Source organism: Cervus canadensis, chromosome 4, assembly GCF_019320065.1.
Source record: "Cervus canadensis isolate Bull #8, Minnesota chromosome 4, ASM1932006v1, whole genome shotgun sequence".
NCBI classification, from domain to species: Eukaryota; Metazoa; Chordata; class Mammalia; order Artiodactyla; family Cervidae; genus Cervus; species Cervus canadensis.
This window is the reverse complement of record NC_057389.1, coordinates 93,058,503-93,076,547: the sequence shown is the minus strand read 5'-3', so window position 1 is coordinate 93,076,547 and position 18,045 is coordinate 93,058,503. Positions and strand designations below refer to the sequence as shown.

Below are 18,045 nucleotides of genomic sequence, written 5' to 3'. Positions count from 1 at the left end.
ATACAGAGTGAAGTAAGCCCCAAAGAAAAAGAACATTACAGCATACTAACACATATATATGGAATTTAGGAAGATGGTAACGACAACCCTATATGCAAAACAGAAAAAGAGACACAGAATACAGAACAGACTTTTGAACTCTGTGGGAGAATGAGAGGGTGGGATATTTCAAAAGAACAGCATGTATACTATCTATGGTGAAACAGATCACCAGCCCAGGTGGGATGCATGAGACAAGTGCTACGGCCTGGTGCACTGGGAAGACCCAGAGGAATCGGGTGGAGAGGGAGGGGGGAGGGGGGATCGGGATTGGGAATAAAGACCTGCCCTCTGTAGTTGAAATAAAAAAAAAAAAAAGAAAAGAAAAATGCTCAATGTGGCTCATTATTAGAGAAATGAAAATCAAAACTACAATGAAATGTCACCTCACACCTGTCAGAATGGCCATCGTCAAAAAGTCTACAAACAATAAATGCTGGAGAGGGTGTGGAGAAAAGGAAACAAACACTATTGCACTGCTGGTTGGAATATAAATTGATACAGCCACTATGGAAGACAGTATGGACATTCCTTAAAAAACTAGGAATAAAACCACCATATGACCCAGCAATCCCACTCCTAGGCATATACCCTGAGGAAACCAAAATTGAGAAAGACACATGTATCCCATTGTTCTTTGCAGCACTATTTACAATAGCTAGAACATGAAAGCAACCTAGATGTCCATCGACAAATGAATGGATAAAGAAGTGTGGTACATATACACAATGGAATATTACTCAGCCATGAAAAGGGATGCATTTGAGTCAGTTCTAATGACATGGATGAACCTAGAACCTATTATACAGAATGAAGTAAATCAGAAGTAGAAAGATAAATATTGTATTCTAACACATATATATGGAATCTAGAAAAATGGTTCTGAAGAGTTTATTTGCAGGACAGCAATGGAGAAACAGACATAGAGAATAGACTTATGGAAATGGGGAGAGGGGAGGAGAGGGTGAGATGTATGGAAAGAGTAACATGGAAACTTTTATTACCATATGTAAAATAGATAGCCAACGGGAATTTGCTGTGTGGCTCAGGAAACTCAAATAGGGGCTCTGTATCAACCTAGGGGTGTGGGATGGGGAGCGAGACAGGAGGGAGGTTCAAAAGGGAGGGGAATATATGTATACCTATGACTGATTCATGTTGAGGTTTGACAGAAAACAACAAAATTCTGTAAAGCAATTACCCTTCAATAAAATAATTAATTTTTTTAAATGTTTTAAAAAAGAAACAAAACCCAAAATAAAATAAAAAAGAAAGAATCATGTGGTCTTGTGTTGTCCCGGTTTTAAGTAAAAATAAAAGACATTTTTCACTTTCATCAAAGAGTTTTTTTGAACAACATATTCACTGTTTTGTTCTACTAATTTCTGCCATATTCCAGGCAACTTCATAATTCATAGTTGAATGATCATGCGTTTTCTGTTGACTAATTCTGGAGGCTTTTCATGGAGTACTGCTTTCAGTTGATCTAACTGGGAGCATTACTTGTTGGAATTAATTATTTGGTTTTCTAGGAGGAGCTCATATTAATAACAGGACTCCTTTCCAATTCCACCATACACAACATCACCTTCTTTGGGTGAACACCACCCTTTGGTGTGGCTGGTGGTGATTCATTTCACTTGCACCACGATCTCTTCCATTCCACATGATTACAGTATCCACTGTACATTGCCTGTCACAATTTGTTTTAAAAACAGAACATTTTCACTACATTTAAGTAGAGAATCACAAGCAGAAATATGGCCAAGAAGGTTTTTTCACTTATGTGAAATCCAGATATCAAAGCAATAAACATAATCAAGCTTGTGCAAATTATATTCTCACCTAATATCTTGATTTGATCGCTATCAACTTCAACTCGTCTACCTAACTATGGAGCATCGTCCAGTGAGAAATCTCCAGTACAGAACTTCACAAACCACTTTGGACATGTTCAATCAGTCACAGCACCTTCTACACAAATCCTTTTCCGTCTTTCAGTTGAGATTTTACCTTTCTTGAAATAATAAAGCACCATATGCCAAAAAATAAAAATAAAAAATAAAGTGGCCAAAAAAAGGGAATGATTCATCTTTCAAGGATGCTTGCACCACCAAAGAAAACTGTTGAATCTCCGTAGATATAAAGAGATTCAGTCAAGGAGTGATTATGATACACAAAAGGTCCTCAGTGTCCCTACTGTCATGTTAAACCATGGAAGAGAAGCAATATTCAGGTGTAAAGCAAAAAAAGGCAAGGGGATCATACGACTTACAAAAAACACGAGAGAGGTAGAATTTTTATATCTCCAAGTTTAGTTTTGCTACATTTTCAAGACTACACTCAAATGGGTGGCCAGGTCCTAAGAAGAGATTGTTCTGCTAAGGAGCCTCCACAAGGCCCTTTTGATGTCTTTGTTCCTCAGGCTGTAGATGAAGGGGTTCAGCATGGGAGTGACCACAGAGTACATCACCGAGGCTGCTACATTCTTCCTGGGAGATTGTGAAACAGCTGAGCTGAGATACTCACCTAGGGCTGTTCCATAAAATAAGCAAACAACTGCCAGGTGAGAACCACAGGTGGAGAAGGCTTTATACCTCCCACCTGATGAGGGGGCACTCAGAATGGAGACAAGAATTTTATAGTAAGAGAAAAAGATTCCTGAGGTAGGGAGAAAACCAGACATGGCACCAATAATATACCTGACTATACTATTTGTGAGTATGTCAGAACAGGCAAGGTTGAGGAGTTGAGAAGGGTCACAGAAGAAACTAGAAATTTCTACATTCTCGATGCAGGGAAGTTGTAGCACAATCACATTGTGCACCTGGGAGTCCAAAAGGCTAACCATAAAAGACACCAAAACTAAGCAGGAACAGGTGCGTGGGTTCATGATGACCATGTAATGCAGTGGGTGACAGATGGCCACAAACCTGTCATAGGCCATCACAGTAAGAAGAGTACAATCCATATACCCAAAAAGGATAAAAGTAGACATCTGTGTCAGGCAGCCCGTATAGGAGATGACTCTGCTGTGACTTTGGATATTCACAATCATCTTAGGGATGGTGGTGGAGATGAAACTGATGTCAGCCAAGGACAGGTTGGAGAGGAAGAAGTACATGGGAGTGTGGAGGTGAGGATCAGAGGTGACAGCCAGGATGATGAACAGGTTCCCCAGGATGGTGACCAGGTACATAGACAGGAACAGGATGCAGAGCAGAAGCTGCAGTTCTGGATCATCTGAGAGTCCCAGGAGGAAAAATTCTGAGACACTTGTTAGATTTCTGATTCTATGTAGGTTGGATATCTTTGGAAAAAGAAAAGAGGACTGGAAAAATAGGAAATACACAAATGGTCATGCAGCACTGTGTCCATATTTTGGATTCAACTAACTTATTTATAAGATTATATATCCCTGTTCCTTCAACAATATTTCTCACTGTGAAAAATTATATTTGCTTAGAATTTTTCCTCCTTGATTTCTGTGTTATACATGTCTGTCTATAAACTCTTAGATTATAAAACTTCACAGAAAAGTGAAAGGGAACAAGAACATTAGAGGTAATACATCCATGATCTCAGTTAAATACAGCCTACTTCTTTAGAAATAACCAGATCTGTTCTCAAGAGACACATGTACCACAATGTTCATCGCAGCACTGTTTATGATAGCCAGGACATGGAAGCAACCTAGAATCCCATCAGCAGATGAATGGATAAGGAAGCTGTGGTACATATACACTATGGAATATTGCTCAGCCATTAAAAAGAATACATTTGAATCAGTTCTCATGAGATGGATGAAACTGGAGCCCATTATACAGAGTGAAGTAAGCCAGAAAGATAAACACCAGAACAGTATACTAATGCATATACATGGAATTTAGAAAGATGGTAACAATAACCTTATATGCAAAATAGAAAAAGAGACACAGATGTACAGAACAGACTTTAGGACTATATGGTAGAAGGCGAGGGTGGGATGATCTGAGAGAACAGCATTGAAACATGTATATTATCGAGTGTGAAAGAGATCGCCAGTCCAGGTTGGATGCATGAGACATGTGCTTGGGGCTGGTGCACTGGGATGGCTCAGAGGGATGGGATGGGGAAGGAGGGGGGAGGGGGGATCGGGATGGGGAACACATGTAAATCCATGGCTGATTCATGTCAATGTATGGCAAAAACCACTACAATATTGTAAAGTAATTAGCCTCCAACTAATAAAAATAAATGGGAAAAAAAGAAATAATACAGAAAGAGAAATTCCCTTCCATTTAAGAAAAATTATACTTCAAAGAAATGAAATATTTGTATAAATCTTATTTTATTTAAATTCAATTCTAGATATTTCCTTTATTTGGAATATTTTTTAAATCTCTATGATATGAAGGACTTGGTCATCTGGATTCTAAATTAAAAATGAATTTTCACAGTCAGAAAACATTTTTAGGTGATATTCAGAGTTTTATTGGCTTCTCTGTCTTCCCTCCTTCATGAAATAAGTGATTACTCAATTATCAGGGTTCTGTTTTAAAAATCACTTAGTATATACTTCATTTGACTTTGGTGGACTGAAAACTTTGATCTGCATGGTTTAATTAAGTGCACATGATCATAGAGCATCAGTGACTATAATTATAGCATTTGTGTACAGAGCATTGTCAATGACTAAATAATAATGAAATTTTAGAAATGCTCTTGAAATTTTATTTTTATCTTGTACAGTGTTATTTGTTTCCATACCATCTCAGTTAGATGTCTAATGTGTGAGACCACTTTAGATTTTTTGGACTCTATTCTGTGTTGGTGAAATAATACTACCTTATTGTTTTGCTTTTTTGTTTTCAGTTTATTGAAGTGATTGACAAAATTGCATATATTTGTGTTGTGCCACATGAAGGTTTTGAAAAGATGTTTTGAAAAATGAAAATCATCATTAAAATGATGATTTAATAGAATACAAATCATGAATAACTACCACAATCAAATTAATTAATGTCTATGTCACCTTACATAGCTTCTATTTGTGCTCACACGCCTATGTGGTAAGTTAAACAGACCTCTTATAGCAGATTTCAAGAACGCAATACAAAATTATTAGCTATAGTCATCAGACTGCATTTTAGAGCCCCAGAATGTATTCATTTTATAACAAAGATAAAACAAAAGTTTATATCCTTTGACCAACATTTCCCCACCTTCTCCACTACCAGTTCTCACAACTACAGCTCTTTTTTTTAAACTTCATATTTTATATTGGAGTATAGCCAGTTAACAATGTTGTGATAGTTTCAGGTGAACAGCAAAGGAACTCAGCCATACATACAAATGTATCCATTCTGCCTCAAAATCCCCTTCCCTCCACACTGCCACGTAACATTGATCAGAGTTCGCTGTGCTATACAGTAAGTCCTTGTTGGTTGTACATGTGTACCTCTGGCCAAATCATGTTGATGCATGGCAAAAACCATCACAATATTTTAATTATCTTCCAGTAAAATAAATAAATCAGTTAAAAATATAAATGTAACAAAGAACAAAAAAAGCATATAGCAGAGTGTACATGTTGATTCCCTGCCTAACTTTATCTCCCCTCATGGCTGAGTATTATGCCATTCTTTATATACACACCACATTTTCTTTACCTGTTCATCTGTCAACAGACATGTATTCATATTTTCACTATTTCAAATAATATTGCAATGACAAGTGAATGCATTAAAAAGATTTAAATAGAATAATCCCAACACATCTGACAGTTTCCTTATCTATGAAATTATGATAGTAATTGAACCTACAGAATAGAATCATTCAAGAAAGCTTTTAAAAATCATTTATATAGATTTGACCAATGATTCTCACTTCCATTTCATCCATTACTTATGTGTGCTCGTTTAAAAATGCTTAGTTACCCCAACTTCAGCCCAGAACCAATTTCAGGATCTCTACTGGTGAGTGTCTTGGTCTCCCTTCTGTAAACCAGGACTTGATCAACACTGCCTTAGAATGAATATTGCCCAACACTTAGAAAAATCTCCATGAATATTATTGATTAATACTGTCATGAATACCCCATCTATTATTTTTTTTTGTTTATTTTTATTAGTTGGAGGCTAATTACTTTACAATATTGTAGTGGGTTTTGCCATACATTGACATGAATCAGCCATGGATTTACATGTGTCCCCCATCCCGATCCCCCCTCCCACCTCCCTCTCCACCCGATTCCTCTGGGTCTTCCCAGTGCACAGCCCTGAGCACTTTCTCATGCATCCAACCTGGGCTGGTGATCTGTTTCACCCTTGATAGTATACTTGTTTCAGCTGTCTTCTCTGAACACTCCCACCCTCGCCTTCTCCCCAACAGTCTAAAAGTCTGTTCTGTACATCTGTCTCTTTTTCTGTTTTGCATATAGGGTTATCGTTACCATCTTTTTAAATTCCGTATATATGCATTAGTATACTGTATTGGTCTTTATCTTTCTGGCTTACTTCACTCTGTATAATGGGCTCCAGTTTCATCCATCTCATTAGAACTGATTCAAATGTATTCTTTTTAATGGCTGAGCAATATTCCATAGTGTATATGTACCACAGCTTCCTTATTTATTTGTCTGCTGATGGGCATCTAGGTTGCTTCCATGTCCTGGCTATTATAAACAGTGCTGCGATGAACATTGGGGTGCACATGTCTCTTTCAGATCTGGTTTCCTCAGTGTGTATGCCCAGAAGTGGGATTGCTGGGTCATATGGCAGTTCTATTTTCAGTTTTTAAGGAATCTCCACACTGTTCATAGCGGCTGTATTGGTTGGCATTTCCACCAACAGTGTAAGAGGATTCTCTTTTCTCCACACCCTCTCCAGCATTTATTGCTTGTAGACTTTTGGATAGCAGCCATTCTAACTGGCATGTAATGGTATCTCATTGAGGTTTTGATTTGCATTTCTCTGATAATGAGTGATGTTGAGCATCTTTTCATGTGTTTGTTAGCCATCTGTATGTCTTCTTTGGAGAAATGTCTGTTTAGATCTTTGGCCCATTTTTTTATTGGGTCGTTTATTTTTCTGGAATTGAGCTGCAGGTGTTGCTTGTATATTTTTTAGATTAATCCTTTGTCTGTTGCTTCATTTGCTATTATTTTCTCCCATTCTGAAGGCTGTCTTTTCACCTTGCTTATAGTTTCCTTTGTAGTGCAAAAGCTTTTAAGTTTAATTGGGTCCCATTTGTTTATCTTTGCTTTTATTTCCAATATTCTGGGAGGTGGCTCATAGAGGATCTTGTTGTGATTTATGTCGGAGAGTGTTTTGCCTATGTTCTCCTCTAGCAGTTTTATAGTTTCTGGTCTTACATTTAGATTTTTAATCCATTTTGAGTTTATTTTTGTGTATGGTGTTAGAAAGTGTTCTAGTTTCATTCTTTTACAAGTGGTTGACCAGTTTTCCCAGAACCACTTGTGAAAGAGATTGTCTTTTCTCCATTGTATATTCTTGCCTCCTTTGTCGAAGATAAGGTGTCCATAGGTATGTGGATTTATCTCTGGGCTTTCTATTTTGTTCCATTGATCTATATTTCTGTCTTTGTGCCAGTACCATACTGTCTTGATGACTGTGGCTTTGTAGTAGAGTCTGAAGTCAGGCAGGTTGATTCCTCCAGTTCCATTCTTCTTTCTCAAGATTGCTTTGGCTATTCGAGGTTTTTTGTATTTCCATACAAATTGTGAAATTATTTGTTCTAGTTCTGTGAAAAATACCGTTGGTAGCTTGATAGGGATTGCATTGAATCTATAGATTGCTTTGGGTCATATACCCATTTTCACAATATTGATTCTTCCAATCCATGAACACGGTATCCACCTATTCTTAAAATATAAACATTTAATAGTATTGCTTCAGATACCACATATTATAGAGATTTGAAACATTAATGATAAAATTTAACTTCTCTTGGAATCTCAGTTCTATCCCATTCCTCTGCATCAGTTCAGTTCAGTTCAGTTCAGTTGCTCAGTCGTGTCTGACTCTTTGCGACCCCATGAATCGCAGCATGCCAGGTCTCCCTGTCCATCACCAACTCCCGGAGTTTACTCAAACCCATGTCCATCGAGTTGGTGATGCCATCCAACCATCTCATCCTCTGTCGTCCCCTTCTCCTCCTGCCCCCAATCCGTCCCAGAACCAGGGTCTCTTCCAATGAGTCAACTCTTTGCATGAGGTGGCCAAAGTACTGGAGTTCCTCTGCATACATGTCCCCAAAAGCAACTAGTGTGATGCACTTGATAGATGTTTCCTTGTAAATGTTTCCATAATGTCAATATTCATTTGACATGATGTATAACCAGCTTTTAAAAACTTTTCCCTAAATAGAATACTATCCATATTGCCCCTGAATGCACTTCTTTACCCAATATTTTGGTTAAGTCTCTTGTGAAGTACATACAACTACATCAAACAATTTCCTGACACATGTTATTACATAAGGAAAGATACCATTTTCTTCAGTTAGTAAATTTATATAAATTAATTTCACTTTGACAAATTTTATGCATTTAAATGCAGTAATATATAATTTATTTTGTGTAGTAAATAAGTATTTAGTTTACATTACATATATTATTTTTTATTTATATCAGTTTTTGCTTACAACAATTCTATGAAAATTCTTGTACCTCTCTCTGTTTCAGACAAATGGAAATTAGTACATAACATGTGAGTGGTAATTAGTTAGGTTCTCTAAATGGGTGCATAACCAGTTCGGTGTGTGTGTGTGTTCAGTCATGTCTGACTCTTTCCAATCCCATGGACTGGAGCCCACCAGGCTCCTCTGTCCATGGGATTCTCCAGGCAAGAATACTGGAGTGAGTTGCCATTTCCTTCTCCAGGGGATCTTCCTGACCCAGGGATTGAACCCAGGCCTTCTGCATCACAGGTAGATTCTATGTTGTCTGAGCCACCAGGGAAGCTAATTCCCTATATTTGTTTCAGTGCAAAAATAACATTCTGTCAACTGCATTCATACCATTTTCACCTTATATAGGAAATCTTTTCAACCTTAAATTTCAAAGCTGTACTGCAATGCATGATTATTCATTGAAAACCTTATAGTCATCCATGTTAGTGCCATTATGACCTCTGTAAACTGCAGCCTCAGTCCAATGATTCACAGATACTCACCGAACCAAAAGAAGATGAAACAATTCTCTACCTTCCTTTCACCTCTGAGGCCCAAGTAGGTTTGAAAAGAAACACATGAGCTACAGTGGAGGTGACTGAGAGCTGGTACACGAAAAAGCAGATCAGTGATTTGAGTCCTGTGTCTTTTACCCCTGTAAGTGAAATGTGTGCAAATATCTCAAGCTCTCTGTGCTTCTCTTCTTCTTGGACATGAAGATCTACCACCCGCTCTAGAATATATGTGGCAACAAAGGGGAATTGGAAACAATACTTGGTCATTTGTATAAAGAATTTTAATCATTATTGGGATAGTGTGCTTATTAATAGGGCTTCCCAGGAGGCACTAGTGGTAAAGAACCCGCCTGCCAATGCAGGAGACATGAGATGTAGGTTCGATCCCTGGATCAGAAAGACCCCTTGGAGGAGGGCATGGCAACCCATTCCAGTATTCTTGCCTGCAAAACTCCATGGACAGAGGGGTCTGGTGGGCTACAGTCCATGGGGTTGCAAATAGTTGGACACAACTGAAGCAAGTTAGCAGGCATGCATGTTTATTAATAAAATACAATGCCCAAAATGTAATGATGTATCATGGAGTATATGGCAGAGAGATCAAAGCCTTTCCTGTCTCAGAGCTGGAGCACAGTTAACATGAAATCATAAAGTAAGTCTCAGCCCATGCATTAAAATGTACATGTCCTATTCTTTTCTCTTTTATTCCCCTCGTATTCATGAAAATTTCTTCAATGATTTCTCATTGATTGAATGCTGCAGGTGCTATTAAATGGAAAATAACAAATTTCAAAGAAAGTCCACGACATAGACAGAAACGAACAGTATTTTAACTTGTCTCTAGTCCCGCGGGACATTCTGAAAAGGATGAAAACACTGGCATAAATGGTCTACCGTGTAGAATCCATATTGCTCACAAGTATTTCTATGAAAAACAGAAGAGTTTATTCAACACTTAACCGGGTTTTTTATCCTTGGTGTCTCCTCTGTGCCAACTTATAGGTTTTGGGGAATCAGAAATAAATGAGCTTCACTCAGTTTTCTTCATCTATGAAGAATGTACTCATAGAAACAAAAATAAAATGTCCTGTCAGGGATGTGGGGAAACCACATCAGATCTCGAGATATTTAAATCTGATGACGTGACAATTACCCTTATCATTATTAGTAACAAAATCAATTATGTATTTTTCCCTTTCTTTGTGCATCCATCGCATGGTTATTGCATTGAGAGTAGGCATTATTTGCTTAGTCCCAATTCAGTGGTTCTGTATGAAAGAGGAATCACTCAGTTGATAATCTTGTCTCAAGATTCTAAGAAATTGCTCCACAACACACTACGAATGAATGGAGCAAGCATGATTCAAAATTAAAGTTTTCTTCTCTGAGTCCCATGCCCTAAATTTCTTTTTCAGACTTTCTGAAAGTTTTCAGCAGAGGTAGAGAGGTATAACTACAGATGCATCTGGAGTATATTATTTTAAACATTTTCATTTTCCTGCATAGGACTGGACCACAAGACTGATTTTGTGTCTCCTTTCGTGATTGACTTAGCTCATTATAACTATAGAGGAGACAGTGGACAGGTGAAGTGAAGTCACAGAACAGCATGAACAGAGATCTACCCTGAAGTATCAGGTGCCGATTATTTCTATGGCTTCATTTGTGATTTCAGACGTTCTTCCCATAGTTGGTGTGGAAAGTGCTACCTACTGCCCAACACTGTGTCCTCCAGGAAATTCCAAGGGGAAGGGCACAGTAAGCAGGGAGTGCCAGGAAGTGACAGGACTGTTTGGGTGAAAAGGGGAAGACTGCCCAGATGCCGTGTGTCTGGAGTCAGTCTCCCCAGACTGATGGGCTTCAGATTTGACTTTAATACTTTCTAACTCATGGACTGGTAGATGTGACATAAAATGCTGTGCTTCTTTCCTCTTTTTAAAATTATAATAATGTGTGCACTAACAATTTGGGAGAGATTATGCAGACAGAATTGAACAAGAAACATAAAATGTACCTCAGAGCCTGACACTTAAGAAGCCTTGAACAACAGTACATGATGTTAGGACCAGTTTTATCCTCCTCATTCTCATCACTGCTTTCATATTATTTAAATGAGTGAAGGGAAGTTTACAGACTCATTAGCTGCTCTGGTGGGAAGGATGCCAGACAGAACCAGAACCAGTAAGGCATATGCAGAACTCTGAATGAGAGTTCTCATATGCCAACCAGAACCTAATACATGAATTTCAAAAGTCTCTATTCCAAAACCATGTAGATGAGTGCCTTCCTACCTTTTTATGAAAACTATCGTTTGCTGCTCTTGAGGAGGAAATAATGCTCAAACAGTCCCTCTGTCAATTACTGTCTCCCTCAGCACTTACTGGGCTGGGCTGCATCTCTGCTGAAGCAGGACCAAGAAACACAGACTCACTGCCCCTCTCCTGCCTGGTGTGTGATGAAGTCTCAGGGTTCCTCCTCAGGATGGGAAAGAAGACACACTCAGACTGGGCCTTCTGATGCAGGTTCCTCCAAAGGATGGAGACAGAGGTGTGGACTCACAATATTAGAACGGGCAAACTAAAGAACTGGAGGCACTGGGCAATTATTTTCAGTGGTATGACCTTAGTGCTCAATGCCCAAAGCTCATCATTAGCCAGTTGGTCCGTGTTGTCCCAATCTCTGGAGACTTGTTAATACTAACAGAAAGGAAAAGGAGAAAAGTGGGAATCCTGGGAATATCCCTCCTCTCCTCAGGTGGTTGTGCACCTCTCCTCTTTACTTCTTACTTCCAAGTTGTGGGAGGACAACATAAAATTCAGACTTTTTTCTCAATTTAATCACACAATGTGTGATTTTGATATTTGTAAGTCCACTTTATTTATCATGAAATCTAGGTGTATTAAGACTTCTATACCAAGGATATGATACACTTTCCATTTTCTCAGTTAATAGTTGCCTGTAAGTATAAATTTTTATTTTCGTTACCTTACTCCTTACTTTGAATGGCATTTTATATCATGAAGATTTACATTTTGTCTCTAATTTGAATGAGTCTTTGTTTCCGAGTTTTTCTCTAATGGAATTATGTTGCCATATTAGAAAAATATTTTTATTTTTTTAAAAATTTATTGGATATAAATGATTTACAATGGTGTGTTAGTTTCAGGTGTGCAGGAAAGTGAATCATTTATATGTCATATACACCTACTCTTTTTTAGGTTTCTCCCATATTAGTCACTACAGGGTATTGAAAAGAGTTTCCTATGCTATACAGTAGGCCCTTATTAGTTATATATTTTTATATAGAGTTGTATGTATATGTCAATCCCAATCTCCCATGAGGGGTATCCCCTCATTACCCCATAGTAACTGTAAGTTTAGTTTCTACATCTATAACTCTATTTCTATTTGTAGATAAATTGATGTGTACCTTTTTTAAAGATTCCACATATAAGTGACACCATGATATTTGTTTTTCTCTGTCTGACTTACTTCACTGAGTATGACAATCTCTAGGTCCATCCGTTTTGCTGCAAATGACATTATTTCATTCTTTTTATGGATGAGTAATATTGCTTTATATATATATACCACACCTTCTGTATTCATTCCTCTATGCCTTGGTTATTGTAAATAGTGGTGCAATGAGCATTGGGGTGCTTGTAGTTTTCTCCAGATATAAGCCCAGGAATGGGGTTGCTGGTTCATATATGGTAGTTCTATTACTTTTTTAAAAACCTCCATATTACTCTCCATAGTGGCTGTATCACTGTGTATTGCCACCTACAGTGTGAGAGGGTTTCCTCCTCTCCACACCCTCTCCAGCATTTATTATTTGTAGATTTTTTTATGATGGTCATTCTGACTGGTGTGAGGTGATATTTCATTGTAGTTTTGATTTGCATTTCTCCAGTAATTAGTGATGTTGAGCCTCTTTTCATGTGCTTTCTATTTTTTTAATTATGCAAACAATAAATTTATATCAGGAGTGATACAGCATATAATATTTTGAAAGTTAGACAAATCTTACATTTAATAATTTCACAATTAAAATGGCTTTTTTATTCTCCCAGGTAGTAAACCATATAATAAAAGAAAAAAAAAAAACTTATCTTCAACATATGCTTTTTAGCCATCTGTATGGCTTGTTTAGAGAAATGTCTATTTAGATTTTCTGCTCATTTTTAAAAATTTGATTGTTATTGTGAAATGGACTAAAGACTTAAATTTAAAACCAGTTACTATAATATAAAACTATTAGAAGAAAAATTAGGCAGAACATTCTCTGACACAAATGGCAGCAGCATCTTTTCTTGATCTACTTTCTGGAGTACTGAAAGTAAAAACAAAAATAAACAAATGAAACCTAATTAAAGTTAAAAACTTTTGAACAGCAAAGGAAACCATAAACAAAACAAAAAGACAATCCTCGAATGGGAGAAAATATTTGCAAAAGGAGCAACCCACAAGAGATTGATCTCCCAAATATACGAATAGCTCATGCAAGCTCAGTATTAAAAAAGGAAAGTCTTTATTTTTTACTTATTATTTGGTAACTGAAATTTGCTGAAATACTTCAGAGCACCTCCAAGAAGTTTGCAGTCAAGATATTGGTTGGGGTTGCAGGCAACTGAAGTTTTGATGAACAGAGGATTACTTTCAAACTCACTCACAGGGCTTTTGGTAGGATTCGCACATACTTAGGATATTATTCAAAGAATTCCAGAAATTCCTTGTTACATGGGCCCCTGGAGGAGCAGGGCACAATATAGAAGTTGGGTTCTATCAACCAAAAGAGAAACATAGAAGCAGCAAGAAGAAAGTCAGATTTATGTTTTTACTCTAATGCCTGTCATGACTTCCCAATACTTCTTTCTCATTGTTATAGTTGAGTCACTATATGCGACTCAAGTCAATGGGCCAGAAATACACAATGATAACAAGAGTTGAGATCAGTGAGATCATCTCAGATCCTGCCCACCACACCATCCTCATCCTCTGTAAGGACTTTGTTCTCTAAGCAATTCAAGACTCAAATCCTGTCCATCTGCTTTCCTGCATATTCCCAAATTCATTGAACCACCATGATATCAATAAAAATTCCCCGGACAGAAACTAGCATGTGGGTAGACCTTTCCCTTCACTGACTATTTCTGCAGACCCCACTCTACAGCTTCAGGTCATACAGTCTCAAATAGACCCCTGTTTTCTGATACACTAGGAGAGCACCTCCATCAACTTCAGACCATATGCAGCCATTCCTTTGACAGATGGAACAAATATTCCCAGTGAATCTAATTTATTCTCACTAAAGAGGAATCAACTCACTCCAGAACATATTTTCTTCACATTTCTTTGTGTTCTCAACTCTTGAAGACTTTAATAAAGTATGGTTTTTGCTTATGTGTTTTCTTCTAGAGAATAAAGTGAGATGTAAGTGGGTAGTAGTGTGATGTAACCTTCTAAATCCTGTCCATGCTGCCTTTCTGACTCACAGAACTCTGTGATGAGGAATGCAGAGAATGGTTTATCATTAAACAATATGAAAAAAACTTTAATTTATACCAAATTCAAATTTGATATCCAGGAAAGGATGTTATTTACCTGTATGGGAATAAGAAACAGAGAATATTGTTAGGGGAGTGGTTGTTTAGTGGCTCAGTCTGGTCTGACTCTTTGTGACCCCATGGACTTAGCATGCCAGGCTTCCCTGTCCTTCACCATCTTCCACAGTTTGCTCAAACTCATGTCCATCGAGTCGGTGATGCCATCCAACTATCTCATCCTCTGTCTTCCCCTTCTCCTCCTGCCCTCAATCTTTCCCAGCATCAGGGTCTTTTCCAATGAGTCAGCTATTCACATCAGGTGGCCAAAGGATTGGCGCTTCAGCTTCAATACAGTCCTTCCAATGAATATTCAGGGTCAGTTTCTTTTAGGATTGAGTGGTTTGATCTCCGTACTGTCCAAAGGCTGCTCAAGAGTCTTCTCCAGACCACAGTTCAAAGGCATCAGTTCTTCAGCACTCAGTCCTTTCTATTGTCCAGCTCTCACATCCATACATAACTACTGGAAAAACCACAGCTTTGGCTGTACAGACCTTGGTCAGGAAAGTGATGTCTCTGCTTTTTAATACACTGTCTAGGATTGCCATTGCTTTTCTTCCAAGGAGTAAGTGTCTTTTAATTTCATGTCTGCATTCACCATCTACAGTGATTTTGGAGCCCAAGAAAATAAAGTCTGTCACTGTTTCCACTGTTTCCCCATCTATTTGCCAAAAAGTGATGGGACCAATTAGTCAAGAGCACATGGCAGATATGTAGAAGTGGATATGAGAGAGAGAGACTGAGTGTTGAGGCATTTAAAATAATGAGTCCAGTGCAAAAATATATTATTAAACAGAAGTTATTCGATAGTGAATAGAATAGATAAGATAAGGTACTAGTTTCAGTGACAAAAGGGTGTCCCAGGTGGTGCAGTGGTAAAGAATCCACCTACCAATGCAGGAGACATGGGTTCAATTCCTGGGTTGAGAAGATCTCTTGGAGGAGGAAATGGCAAACCACTCCAGTATTCTTGCCTGGGAAATCTCATGGACAGAGTAGCCAGGCAGGCTACAATCCATGGGGTCGCAAAGAGTCAGACACAACTGAAGCAACTGACCATTAGTAACAAACATGATTTCCAGCACATGCGATATGAAAACCAGTACTAGTTATGTTTAGACCATAAAATGTGACATACGCTTTATACTTTTCCCAGTTCCCATGATGAGTATTCTTTACTAAGTGGTAGCTAAGCAGAGGTGGATTAGAGAAAGTGGAAGTGAGTGTTGGGATCATTTAAAATATTTGGACCGTAGCAAAAATAGTATTAACCTGAACTCATGGCATATTGTGTAGAAGGGATATGATATCAGAGTCACTGCCAAAGATGTGTGTACAGGACATGGTGTATGAAACACACAGATACTGATGTGTATATAATAAACTTAGTGATTACCTTTTCTCAGTTCCTCTTCAAAACCTGATGAGTATCTTTTCAGGAAATGGGAATGTTTTCACCATGTGAAATGAAATTGAGAAATTTCTATCCTCACTTTTTCTCCCTTTGTTATTTGTAGTACTTTTCAAACCCCAACCTATATTCTGTGAGTCTTAACCTTTTGTTTTCTTTCCTTTTTAAAGTTAATTTATTTGGGGGATAATTATTTTACAGTATAGTGATAGCCTCTGCCATACATCAACATGAATTGGCCATAGGCATGCATGTCCCCTCCCTCCTGAACCCCACTATTTCTGTTTTGTAGATAGGTTTATTTGTGCCTGTTTTTAAAATCCCATGTATAAGTGATATCATATGATATTTGTCTTTCTCTGATGTACTTCACCCAGTATAACAACCTCTAGGTCCATCCATGATGCTGAAAATAGCATTATTTATTTATTTTGTGTAGCTGAGTGGCCATTGGCCAGGAATAATGAAATTAGTTATTTGAGTGAGAACATTTAATAGAATGAGTTGGTTAAAGAGTTCCTGAAGGAGGGGGGTTCAGAATGGGGAACACATGTAAATCCATGGCTGATTCATGTCAAAGTATGGCAAGAACCACTACAATACTGTAAAGTAATTAGCCTCCAACTAATAAAAATAAATGAAAAAAAAAAAAAAAGAGTTACTGAAGGACTGAAAGGCAAGAAAGAATAAAGAAGTAACATAGGAATCCTAAGTGAAAGTTGAAGTTAATGCCCCAAGAGCTTGAAGGGTATGAAGGGACCAGCTGAACTTTAAGGGCACAGAGGTTTTACTGACTACTACAGAAAGTATGTAAGATGACGACAAGATGGAGAATAGAGCAGTGATTTCAAGCCCCCTAATCCTAGATAGCATATTTAAGAGCAGAGATATTACTTTGCCAGCAAACGTCCGTCTAGTCAAGGCTATGGTTTTTCCAGTAGTCATGTGTGGATGTGAGAGTTGGATGGTAAAGAAAGCTGAGCGCCAAAGAACTGATGCTTTTGAACTGTGGTGTTGCAGAAGACTCTTGAGGGTCCCTTGGACTGCAAGGAGATCCAACCAGTCCTAAAGAAGATCAGTCCTCAGTGTTCATTGGAAGGACTGATGTTGAAGCTGAAACTCCAAAACTTTGACTACCTCATGTGAAGAGTTGACTCATTGGAAAAGACCTTGATGCTGGGAGGGATTGGGAGCAGGAGGAGAAGGGGACGACAGAAGATGAGGTGGCTGGATGGCATCACTGACTCGATGGACATGAGTTTGAGTAAACTCTGGGAGTTTGTGATGGACAGGGAGGCCTGGCGTGCTGCAATTCATGGGGCCGCAAAGAGCCAGACACGACTGAGTGACTGAACTGAACTGAACTGAATCCAAAGCAAAGCCCAGGTGTATGATGTAGAGAAGCTAAATGAAGAAAATTATCAGAAACAATGTGTAAACACATTGTCTAGTGCTAGAGTAGGCTCTTTATATCTTCCCCCTCCAACCTCTGATCTCTTTCAGATCTTGAACATTTGTGCATGAACAGTTAGGACCCAAGGTTTAGAGGTCACCTTTGAGTGAAACATCTGACTTACCTCAGTAGTTTTCTATGTCAGTCATACAGTAGAAACACCTGAGTACTTTTTTAAATCCTCATACTCAGACCACACCCAAGTAAGTTAAATCAGAATATCTGGTGGTGAGACCCAGTGATCAGTATTTTTAAGCTTCCCAGATGATTTTAGATAAAAGCCAAGGTTGATAAGCAGTGACATGCATCCTCACACATAACTGCATGCAGAGATTTGAAAAATAAAATTTA

At 38.1% G+C, this 18,045-nt stretch overlaps 1 protein-coding gene and 1 pseudogene across 1 annotated transcript; both read right to left on the bottom strand.

The window, feature by feature from the left end:
• LOC122440934 overlaps positions 1–2,245 on the bottom strand; it is a 24,852-nt pseudogene extending 22,607 nt beyond the window's left edge.
• A 156-nt stretch (positions 2,246–2,401) lies between these two features.
• On the bottom strand, positions 2,402–3,381 carry LOC122440933 (olfactory receptor 18-like). Its single transcript, XM_043467592.1, has one exon. The coding sequence runs from the start codon at positions 3,236–3,238 to the stop codon at positions 2,402–2,404; it is 837 nt and encodes a 278-aa protein (XP_043323527.1). The 5' UTR covers positions 3,239–3,381.
• Positions 3,382–18,045: the final 14,664 nt, after the last annotated feature.